Source organism: Sander vitreus, chromosome 3 (genome assembly GCF_031162955.1).
Source record: "Sander vitreus isolate 19-12246 chromosome 3, sanVit1, whole genome shotgun sequence".
Classification (NCBI taxonomy): domain Eukaryota; kingdom Metazoa; phylum Chordata; class Actinopteri; order Perciformes; family Percidae; genus Sander; species Sander vitreus.
Window position 1 is genome coordinate 16,251,281 of NC_135857.1, and position 12,276 is coordinate 16,263,556.

At 38.7% G+C, this 12,276-nt stretch overlaps 1 protein-coding gene across 1 annotated transcript in view; it reads left to right on the plus strand.

Moving 5' to 3' along the window:
* Positions 1 to 12,276, plus strand: part of elna (elastin a) — a 55,390-nt gene that overhangs the window by 38,870 nt on the left and 4,244 nt on the right. Inside the window, exons 32-46 of the mRNA XM_078246246.1 lie at positions 755 to 880; positions 982 to 1,101; positions 1,352 to 1,438; positions 1,551 to 1,583; positions 3,489 to 3,581; positions 3,668 to 3,703; positions 5,828 to 5,854; positions 6,112 to 6,141; positions 6,504 to 6,551; positions 7,972 to 8,031; positions 8,268 to 8,309; positions 8,957 to 8,992; positions 9,347 to 9,415; positions 10,695 to 10,733; positions 11,316 to 11,372. Of these exons, the coding sequence (XP_078102372.1) occupies positions 755 to 880; positions 982 to 1,101; positions 1,352 to 1,438; positions 1,551 to 1,583; positions 3,489 to 3,581; positions 3,668 to 3,703; positions 5,828 to 5,854; positions 6,112 to 6,141; positions 6,504 to 6,551; positions 7,972 to 8,031; positions 8,268 to 8,309; positions 8,957 to 8,992; positions 9,347 to 9,415; positions 10,695 to 10,733; positions 11,316 to 11,372 (903 nt within the window). The remainder of the gene's footprint in view (positions 1 to 754; positions 881 to 981; positions 1,102 to 1,351; positions 1,439 to 1,550; positions 1,584 to 3,488; positions 3,582 to 3,667; positions 3,704 to 5,827; positions 5,855 to 6,111; positions 6,142 to 6,503; positions 6,552 to 7,971; positions 8,032 to 8,267; positions 8,310 to 8,956; positions 8,993 to 9,346; positions 9,416 to 10,694; positions 10,734 to 11,315; positions 11,373 to 12,276) is intronic.

The window sequence follows — 12,276 nt, forward strand, 5'->3', positions numbered from 1 at the left end:
ACATTGACCAACTTTAAACAGGTGGAGGAGCAACTACCCCTACACCAAAAAGTGGCATTACCCCAATATGGCACAATGCACACTCAATGTCTGGTAACAAACCCTTTGCTTGTAACCAGTGGAGTGACAGAGGTATTTATGCTTTAGACCAGCTATTCAGTGAGAAAGGTATGTTGAGTTTTGAAGACTTGAGAGCTAGTTTTGAGGTCCCCAGGACATCCTTCTTCGTTTATCTTTGCTTAAGATCAGCCCTAAAATGTTATGGAGTGCCATGGGGAAACAGTCTTGAGGCGCACCCAATCATTAAATGGTTTGTTGATTTTCCTGTGAGAGGATTAGTGTCCAAGATTTATGCTAAACTGATGCAAGTATCCATGGGAGAACTCCCAATAGTAAAGAAATGGGAGTGAGAGCTGAGCCCTGAGGGGAACGCAATTAATTGGGAGACAGTTTGGGACATTTTCCACTGTTCCAAGAACCTAAATCACCAGCAGATCCACTTTAACATATGTTATAGGACATATTGGACTCCTCAGAAGAGATACGTCTCTAAAGCCATTCCCACTCTCTATTGCACGTTCTGTCAACTTCTTTTTTGTATGTTTGAATATGAAAAGAAAAAAAAAATTAGATCTAAAAAAAATAAATACTACACATTCTTGTTTCAATACTTACTGTAACTTATACTACTTAGTATTAGATTTTTTTTAAACTGTTAACTAATGATGGAACCTGCTCCATTTCCTTCGAATAGGAGTTTCAGGAGGAGCTGGAGCAGGGTTAGGAACAGGTGGACTAGGAGGGGCAGGAGGAGTACCTGGTGCAGTACCAGGACTAGGAGGTGGACAATACTCTGCTGCAGCAAAAGCTGCTAAATACGGTAGCTGAAATGAGCACACAAATACTACACATTCAAAGTAAACATTTGCTTGTGAATAAACTAATTCTGATAGGAAGGGAACCATTTTTAAACTTAATTAGGAGTTTCAGGAGGAGCTGGAGCAGGGTTAGGAACAGGAGGACTTGGAGGAGCAGGAGGATTTCCTGGTGCAGGACTAGGAGGTGGACAATACTCTGCTGCTGCAAAAGCTGCTAAATACGGTATAATAAATAAGCACACAAGCACAAATATCACACATTCAGTAACGTATAGCTTGATTCTGATAGGAACTGTTCAATTTTCAATTTTTTTATGAATATTTTTTCTCCTACCTTATATTATATTGTATTCATTGGTGCATAAACTACACATTCATACTAATTTTGTTCTGATTTTAATAGGTCGGGCACCATTTAAGGGTATTGTACAATTGATTCAACTTGCTCTATTTCCCTTTATTATTTGTTACAGGAGGAGCTGGAGCAGGGTTAGGAACAGGAGGACTGGGAGGGACAGGAGGAACTGGAGGAGTTGTACCCACAGGGGTTGGGGCTGAAGGTACTGCATGTGCATGTGTAGTAAAAGACAGTAGAAGTACTATTATTTTACCATTGTCATTACTAAAGGTTTGTCAAGATAAAGTTATTGATGAGGATATGTTTTTATGCAGGATATCCGGATGGTGTAAAACCACCAAAATATGGTAAGGAGAACCTGGAAACTCTTGTAATGATTTTTTTGTCATGTTATACGAATGAAAAAATCCTATTTCCTAAATCATCTGCTGAAAGTTTCGATCCAACCTAAGTAAGGTAGCCCATATGTGATTCCCTCTAGCTATGTCCTTCAGCCCTTCCTAGGTGTTCCCAAGGAATTCCCTGGCCAGATGGGATATTCTGGGTCTGCCTTGTGGTCTACTCCCAATTGTACATCTCCACATAGAGCTGTCCAGGAAGCATTCTTATCAGATGCCTGAACCACCTCAGCTTAGTGCAAAAGGAGTAGGGGTTCTTCTCCAAGCTTTTTTGGGATATTTGAGCTCCTGGCCTCGTCTAATGGTGAATCCAGCCACCCTGCGAGGATAACTCATTTCAACCGCCTGAATCAGCAATCTCATTCTTACCCAAAGTTCCTGACCATAGGTCCTCTCAATCAACTCCCTCCAAGTTTCTCTGCCATTGCCCACACAAGCCTTTAAGAGCCGGTGCTAACCGAGAGGTGAACCCAACTATATCTAGTTTGGACCACTGCACCTGTGCACCAACTCTGGCTTCTTCCCTACCAGAAAGAAGACATACCATGTATCTAGTGCACACTTACATCTGACCCTTACATCCGCATAGCCGGTGGTGGGCCCACAAGGCGGCATCGGCTGAACCTGAATGGCCCCATTGGATGTGGGCTTAGAATTGGCTCGATGGTGTTTTTTGCCTCCAACGGCACCTTCCAGGCAGCTAACCCTAACCTTAACCCTAAACATAACCATTGCCACGCTGCCTGGGAGGAGACGTTGGGGGCAAAAAACACCAAAGACCTTAGAATTGCTCTTAGTCAGAATCTCTCCTGACTTAGCTCTGTCAAACATCGTCTGTCAAAATTTTGCCTTGAATGACCCTATCATGAGTTATTGTCAATGCAAACCCCACCACGATGTTAGTGAAGCTACTCTCATCTGCTGATAAGTTATGCCAATTAATTGTTTGTTTTACTTAATTTGTCATTCACAAATGAGGTCACATGAGACACAGCCATCTTCTAACCGTATACATACTCGGAACTATTCTCAGAAGGCAACGCACTGCTACTTCTGCTACTTTGGCGGAGTGATTTGCTCGCAGCACCTGAGAAGCCCCTTGGTGAGGAGCAGAGAGTTCGCCTGGAGTTCGCTCAGAGATGGAGTAATAATCACTCCGCCCAAGTAGCAGTGCTTTGCCTTCTGACAATAGTTCCCAGTATGTATACGGTTAGAAGATGGCTGTGTCTCATGTGACCTTGTTATTTGTACATGCTGTGACTATACAAATCACAACATGTAAATAGGAAAATGTTGGCGTTATTTTGTCACTTACTGGGAGCAGTAGGCTAGATGGAGCCGGTTACCTCCAGGATCTGTGCTAAGCTAGGCTAGCGGTGGGTGCGTCAGACAGAGTTACAACATGCCCGGAGATGAGAAGGGTGTGTATGGACTTATCTAACTCTAGGGGATACGGTGAATAAGCTAAAGTCCCAATAAGTTGGCGTGTTCCTTTAAATAACAGTAAACATCAGATGATAGGGTCCCTGACAAACACCTATCTAGATTGGCCATTTTGCAGTGATATTCAGCCATCATATAGAGATAAATACATTGTAGAAGAAGCAAAGGCCAATTAAAATATTGCTTAAAACTGATTCTGCTGCTGTTAACGTGCTGTTGGTGTTGTCTCTTCATCAAGACAAGAGGTCAAGTCCACAATAACGTCAATGAAGAGGGAAAAGTCAGATACCTTGGAGCCATTGTTAATTTGTTTAATTTAGTTGGAGACAAACTTTTACAAAAGCTGTTTATATTGTAATGTAGCAGATAACAGTGGCATCAATTTGCTGACCTTGTGTGTGCCTCTCGCAGGAGGCGTCACTGGAGTAGGACTTGGCGTGCCAGGAGCTACTCCAGGTACAGGTGTCAGTGGTATCCCAGATGGTTCTGCTGTTTTGGTGCCAGGTAAAGCTTAGACTAGTTTCTTATTTTCTTAGATGAGCCTGTTAATATGTTTTGCATTGTGAATGATATTTTTATTGTTTTTACAGCAAAGGATGCAGGTCCTGCTGGAACTCCTCAACCAGGTACAGTGAAATGCCAATACTCTGTATTTCCTAGGACATTTACTGTACACACATTTACACATCATGTATATTTTTGCAGTAGCTCTATAAAGCATATGGGAGGAAAAGGAAGAAGTGCCATTTCTACTTATATTTAGCAATTGCACTCTACCTTGGGGTGATTGCACTAGTACTGTGCCATCATTTATCCCCTCTACATTTTTTTCCACCCATTTTCTGCCCACAAGAGTCATGTTGTTTGTATTGCTAGTGCTACCAGCTATTGACCACCTCTAGCTTACAGCCTCACAGCTGTGGCAGTATCATACTGTAGTCCACCTCACAGCTTTTGCCTTTTCTAGTCTCTCTCACTCTACGCCTGTTTAAAGTACAATGGATGAAATTGGAAACTGTTGTCTTTTGGCAGAGCCAACGCCTATTGCTGCAACTGGCCAGACCGCAGAGGTCCCACGGCCCAGTAAGACCTGTTTGCATGAAACCGTTGACCATGAAGTGAAATCTGTGGAATTTAACATATATATATATATATATATATATATATATATATATATATATATATATATATATATATATATATATATATATATATATAATACATTACAAATACAAATACATTACAACTCAACTAATATTTGATATAAAGTACTTTATACCAAATATTAGTTGAGTTGTAATGTATTTTCCACTCTGATGTAGTATGGAAAGGTCCACTCAGTATTTCTCCCAAAAGTCACACTTGTTCATTATTCAAACACGTGTTTTGCATGTCAGTGTTTTAAGCAGCATCTAGATTTAGTATCTTAATAGTTACAGATTTAAATCTTAAAAGCACAATCTATTATCTAAATTAAACAAAAATGTAGCCCCACCACCTATGGAACCTTTTAATGTTTTTGGTTAGTTCTTTATTGGATTACCAGAAGCCTCCACTGCTATATATTTATCTGTTTGTCTAAATCTACATGTATTTAATTATACAATATAGGAACATGCTAAATTTATATGGCCAGAAATGACAGCATGGAACTTGAAATTCTTAATAAGAGATGTTCACCTCCTCAAATACTTGAGTTTGGACAACTGTAGAAAACTGTCCCTATATTCTGCTTTATTTTTGGACTGTAATGATAGGCACTATTAAATCACTTCTTTCAGCATTACACGTGATCTATGATCTTATAAGTGAATTTAGTGTTTATGCCACTAGCATTGTAGTGCTGAAAGAGAGGTAGATTTAGTCTGTTAACTCTAGTTGTGGCCACAGGCTTTCTCTTTTTCTCAACAGTACTTGTCTTGTGCACTCCTTTCCTTTTTACTAACACTAACACTGTGCTTGATGGATTACTTTTATGCATATAATAGCTGCACTTTCTGAATAATGGCAAATGTAATTTATTAATTTAGTAAACATTCAGAAGGAAGTAATAGATTAATGATGGAATCGTTTTCCCACATTTGATTGCTCCTAAATGTCTAATAATGTTTGTTTTGACAATATATATGCTTGCACTTTTAGTGTTACAGTTCAAGTTCTACAGCAGGGGATTTTTGTGATATTTCCAGGGTTTCAATAAAAAAAAAAAAACATTGATAATGATAATAACGTGACATTTGATCTACAGTTTTATAAAGTTATGTATGTATATGAACTGTGAATCCCCTGCTACTGTATAGAACACTAACTTGCAGTAGATTGTTGTGTCGTACATCTGCTGCTATGGTCTGCTGTCTTGACACAATTTTCTTGTCATCTTTGTTATATACTGAATTATTTTGAAAGGATCTATTGTTCCCGTTGTTCCTGCTTGTTTTTTTTCCATACATTCCTTTTCCAACATGCAAAATGTGGTTCTGTTTTTCTAGTTTCATCATTAACAGCAGCTGCATATTTCATTATAATTAATGTAATTAAACCAAACAGACACAATTATTGAAATCAGTCATATTTTCAAAGACAATTTGACTGAATTTGCTTTTTTATTCTTTTTTTGCACTTTGTACTCTTGTGCTGGAGGTGTGAAAACAAATGGTGGGTTCAAAATAAGTGCATATTTTTGCAGTTCATTTAATTCTGTAGTGTGTTAACTTGTTTTAATGTACTTTTATTCTTGGCTGCTTTGACAGTTTCTGGTGGAATTATTCAGCCTAGTGGTAAGTTGCACATATAAAATTGTTTTTAATTATTTGTTGTTTGTTGTTGATGGAATATTATACTTACATTAGATATAATGTACTATAACTTGATGATACTTTGTTTTATTTCACAGCTGGCACAAGTGTTGATAAATATGTTTTTAAAAAGATCCCTCATTTTACATACAAAAGAATTCTCAACAATCTATTATTTTGTACAGCTTGTATTCAGATATTATATATGTGACCAGCGCCTTTTTCTATTTATATCTCAGGTGGAGCAGGTATTGCAGTACCCTCTGGTGGTAAGATCAGTTTTCTATTTTTTTTTCATATGCATTGATTGTGAGCTCTTAATGTTTTTTTTGACAAGCTGTGCTTTTTTTCAACGGTTTGGATGGGCTCTGTGTGTGTGTGTGTGTGTGTGTGTGTGTGTGTGTGTGTGTGTGTGTGTGTGTGTGTGTGTGTGTGTGTGTGTGTGTCTTCTGCTCATTTGTGTTAATTAGTTAACAGATTGATGGTTTGCCAATATTGAAACTTCTATTGATTTAAGAAATCAATGTTGTTTTTAGCCTTCAAGCTATGTTTTGTCTGGCCACATGGTGGAGACAAAGACAGATACAACAGCTGTCAGTGGCTATAATAATACAAACACTGCTGTTTTCAGGTGTTGGTGTTGGCACAGGTGGCAAAGCACCTAAACCATTCTTACCAGGTAAAGATGGCTAATAAATCATTCATCAGAATTGATTTGTACAATAATGAATATGTTGCAACCTAACCTTTCTCAGATTATCCTGCTTGTGGCTCAATATGCATTAAGTTGATCTTGCATTCCATTGCCACAATATCATCATTAAATCAATTGTTCCTATAGGTACTGGACATTTAGTATTACCGTAAAAATAAATGTCCCTTATCCTCTGTGTGTGACTCTGCAGCAGAAAAAGAGCACAGTTGTGTGACTGAAGAATATGTGTTAAATAATGCATACAGTTAACCTAATTTGTTCTAAAAAGTCCTGATCTTTACAGAAGTACAACTTCTACACGCAACCCAATGTTTGCAAACATAATTTCAGAATCATCCTAATGATGTTATCAATAAACATTTTATGATCCTATTCAATATTATAGATCACGCTGTCACACACTGGGCTGTATTTATCTTACTGTGCACATTCTGTCTGGACAGTTAATGACTCAACTTGAATCGATAAAAGCAGCAGTTAATATATAAGGAAAAGCTGCATGAGGCCTTTCTCTACCCAATTATACCTCCAACACTGAACAGTCATCAGTTTGATGCATCTGCAGGTTTGCAGTTTTGATGTTTTTTTGCTATTCTGCACTTTTTTACCTGTGATGGACTTGAGACCAAATCCAAGGAGTTTTTCCTGCATTTCATTTAGTCCAACTCAGTCAGTCAAATATTAAGACAAATCGCATTGTCCCTGAGAGGGAAGTTGACTGCAGGAGCCAGTGCTGTAGAAAATAAAAACAAACTAAGAAACATTGAATACTAATGTCAAAACATACAGTATGGGGTAAAATACATGTTAAAACATTAGACACACTATCAAGATAAATTAACAATAAATTTTTCTTTACATGTCATTTAGAAGGACACTTTTATCCAAAGCAACTTACAATTGCTATATATGTCAGAGGTCGCGGGCCTCTGGAGCAACTATGGGTTAAGTGTCTCGCTCAGGGACACATTGGTTGATGTATCACAGTGGGAATCAAACCCGGATCTCCCACTCACAAAGGAATGTGTCATATCCACTGCGCCATCACCACCCCCGTTACTTTACTTTTATTATGTTATCATGGATTTGATAAAAAAACTATTTTTGAATCCAGGCAGAGTGAAACAGAGGGGGAACGATTTACTCAATGTGGCATTTATAATGTTCTAAATGAAAACAGGAAACTAATAATCTAGAGTTGTGATGATCATACCTCAAATTCCCAGGTGATAGGATGTTTAATGATTTACGAAACAATTCACTGGACTGATTGTTGAACTCAAAAACTAGTGCAGTGAAGTCATTAAAGCCAACCTAATAGTTAGATGTAGCTGGAAAGGATCAAACCAGCATGAAGGACTGTTAAATCACTTTTACTCTGTAGGTACAGGAGCAGGTGTTGCTCCAGGCAGAGGTGGATATCCCTATGGTGGAACCTATGGAGGCAAGTTCCCTATATTTTCTATAAACATTTATAGACTTGGTTTAAATTGCAGTGACTATTACTGTTATGCTTTCTGCTTTTAGACGTGTATTTCTGCTATTAACAAACCACTCTAGAGTTTATCCAAAGGGCAATTTCTTAGCATATTTATGTTTTTTGGGATGGTTTACCCTTTTGCATGTGCAAGATAGCTCATACATTGTTGTTGTGCTTTTTTGTATCTGTGGGTGGAGCAGGAGGAGGAGCAGGAATCCCACTGGCAGCAGGAGGTTATCAAGGTCAGAACACACCTACATTTCATTTAACATGTAACATTTACGTTTATGGTGAACTTTAAGAACACTGGACACAGGTGTCAGTTAAAGGTGCTGTAGGTAGGATTGCAAAGATCCAGGACTTAGCCAAAAAAATTTAACAACAACAACTTCTCAGTCCCTCCCCCCTTTCCGCTAAAGCCCTATACGGTCTCCTAAGCCCCTCCCCCCACAAGGGAGAATGAATGTGTGTGCATGAGCAGTGATTGACACACAGTTAGACACCCCCCCCCCCCTGACCATGATTGGAGCATCTGAACAGGGAGCGGTGGATTTTTGCAAATCACACTACAGGCTGTAGGTGGTGCCTACAGCCTAATTTTTTTAATTACCTGCTTCATGTAGTTCTACTCGAACATAGGGTCAGTTTCAGTAAATATGACAGGAAGTTAGTTTTATAAGTCTTACCTACTGCACCTTTAATGGGGACTCTGAATGCATAAATAGTGCTTATTTCCCCTGTGAAGATACATTTTTCTTTTAAGTTATATTTTTTCATTACAAGATTGGTTCAATTGTTGCCATTTCTTGTTTGAGCCAGCCCTCGACACAAATGAGAAGAGTTGACCAACCAGACAATAATGCTACTTTTCTCTGTCATCATGATTCAGGGGGATACAGGCCATATCATCATGGTTATGGCCATGGTATGTATGAGAGGAGAGGAGGCTGACAGCACTAATGCACAATGTTCCCCCAACTTAAAAAAAAACAACAACCTAAAACGTTCTGCCTAGTGCTCAAAGTGACAGTTGGTCAGGAGATGCCATCGCATCGCATTTCCTGTGCAGGAAACCGACCAACATGCTGATAAGTTTCTGTATGGGGCGTAGTGTCAGGAAGGAGAAGCCATCTGGATACATTTGATGAAGGAAATCAACTGGTGTTTTAGTGGAGGCAGTATTTCCAGTCTTTCTGGAGCTGGTTTACAATCCTGTGTTGGACAGCTCTAGGTAAACCATGTCACCACACCTAAGTCAGTCTTCTGTCTCTTGTGACAGGTGGGTTGGCGTATCCCTCTGCAGGTGGACTGGGAGGTGCTGGTGCTGGAGCTAAACCACCCAAACCAGGTAGTGCAACAGGCCTGTTACTGTTACAGCACATGGAAACATAGTGTACAATCATGTGAAAAAATGAGGACACCCATGCTAAAGTTGACTAAAAAGAGGAATAAAAAAATCATCTTTTGGAAATTGATCTTAATGCCTTAATTAAAAAAATGAGGAACAATCAAATCTTTAAGGACATCAATTTTCTTTGTGAATGAATAATGTATCGTAAATAAATAAATGTTTTTCCTTATGGATACAGTATCCTGTATCCATGAAATAACTGGCCTTTAAAAATAATAATCTGCCTGCCTTTATGGGAATTTAACATAGGGGTGTACTTACTTATGCCCCCTGTATTTTAAGGAAGAACATTTATTTATTTATGATACATTATTCATTCACAAAGAAAATCGGTGTCCTTAAAGATTGGATTTTTCCAAATTTTTTTAATTAAGGCATTAAGATCAATTTCCTAAAGATGATTTTTTTATTCCTCTTTTTATTCAACTTTAGCATGGGTGTCCTAATTTGTTCACATGACTGTATATGTGTTATGAACATGAGTCTTATAGCTTGGAAAAGTTCCTGAGTGGGGCAGATGTTGACAAACACTGTATATTAAGATCCGTATGTATCTGTACTTAATCTTCCACCTTGCTTTCCCCTTAAATATTAATAGAAGATTTTTAGTACTGTTACTTGACTGTTAGTCAAGTGCTGTTTTGTTTCCCTTCATTGTGACAAAGATCCTGCTGATGAAATTAGAATGACTGAATGTATTACAATTCATTGTATTAAAGGATCCTTTGAATTACGCACATCATCTATTTAGTATTTTATCTCAGAAACTAAGAATTCATGTATAGTGAAGTTGTTATATACGCTAGTTATATAGCCAAATGTTTGACAGAATCCAGCTCCAGCACAGGCAGTAATCCCTGCAGTGTTACAGTACCGTTAGGAGTTTGTAAATGGCGCAAGTCAACAACACAACATTTCCTGATGAAGACTGATTACTTATACTGTAATACTGTGTGCAACATCAAAGGTTGACTGTTTGAAGATAACACAAACCCCTGGAGAGTCTTGCCCTGAAATAGCAAAACTCTGCCAGAGGACGTTTGGATGAGCTTGTTACTGTGACCTCAGCTGAGCCATCGGCTGGCTCACTTCAGGGGGAGAAATGACAACAGCTGTAGGAACCAAAAAGCGGATAATAAAGTTATACTCACTGTACACAAAATCATAACAATAGACACATTATCATGATTTGTTCATGTGCTTTTCATTTGAACAGGCTACGGCAATCTTGGAGGTGGCAGTGTACATCAGCAAGGTGAGGAGCGCCGCATGTTTGTTCAGTGTTTTCTGCTCTGTTTCCTCCTGTATTATCCTCTTTTTTCCCCCCAAAACAAAACACAATAGTGGGTCAATTTGGCACACATTTCACTTCAGCTGTCCACACAGACTTTACACTTTGTGCAGCGTAGCTTCTGGCCCTGCCTCTTCTCCTCCTGCTCCTCCTCCTGCTCCTCTGCCCATCAGTGAGGGATGAGTTTAATCACACAGCAACAGCCGACACTGCAGCCTCCTCTCACTGCCCCACAGATACTGTACAGGCTAGTTGTTCAAACTCATGGCCCTAATCCTTCTCCCAATGGCTAGAGAGATATTTGTCCGTGTGAACTTCCCCCACACATGGTTTAATAACTTTCCTCATTTGCCAGTATAGTTTTTCCTAACAGAAAGCTTTGCCAAATGGTGAAAAATAGGTCAAGTTGTCATATTCACTGTATGTATTGTATGTGGCAGTTTTTACTAGATTTCCTGACAACTCTTTATATATTGAATGACCCTAGTTATATTGTCAGTTTACAAACTGATGACATTTTTCTATAACTGCATTTTAATTTTACAGGTGTGGCTCCTGTGGTTCCTGGTTATGGAGGAGGTTACCCCCAACAGTACTACCAAGGTACTAGAACTGCTCCCTGTGCATTTATGTGTCTGTGCACAAAGTAAATGTTTAATCTTTCACTTAATGATGAGGATGCTGTTGAATTTTCTGTGTGTGTGTGTGTGTGTGTGTGTGTGTGTGTGTGTGTGTGTGTGTGTGTGTGTGTGGAGGATAGACATAAATACGAAACACAAGCCCATGTTTAAACATAATAAATATCACATCATTTTGACTTGGTTTAATGTTGATTTTTTATGATCTATACTTTCTGCTTCATGAAAGTACCCATTACCATGTTTACTTCAGTATAGTTACTGAAGGGTCATTGAACCCTTTTCATTCATAGTTTGTCATCACTGTGTCACTCTGATACGTTAGCCAAACTTCGCCACATACACAAGGATTTAGAACACAGACAGTTCTTTAACTTTTCCCTGTTTCTGGATCAGGAGGTGGATTAATGCCCAACTGTCAACAGCCAGGTAACACAGCTGGATGGATGAAAGGACAGGAAAACTGACCCATCGCTTCCCTCTTAGAGCTGAGAGTATAAAGAAAGGGAGAGGAGAACTACTGCTGAATGACAGGAAATTTCCCCAATTTATTAAGTTTCTTCTCATCCAATTAATGAAAACCACATGTTGAAAATATTAGTTAATGGCTCATTAGCCCTCTATGTTTGACAAGGTATCTTGTCCACCTTCTCTCCTTCCCTTTATGCTGGAAACTTTCACCTAAACACAATGCAACTCCAGCTTCTGCACACTTCCACTTTGTGGGTTTTCTATGTAATCTCCCATACAAAAACACAATTTTGATTTGATGTGACGTGATGACATGATTAAATTTGATCATGAAAACATAGAATTCTGATAACTTATAAGTAGTATATATAAATAATTAATAGTCACTTGATTTCTTT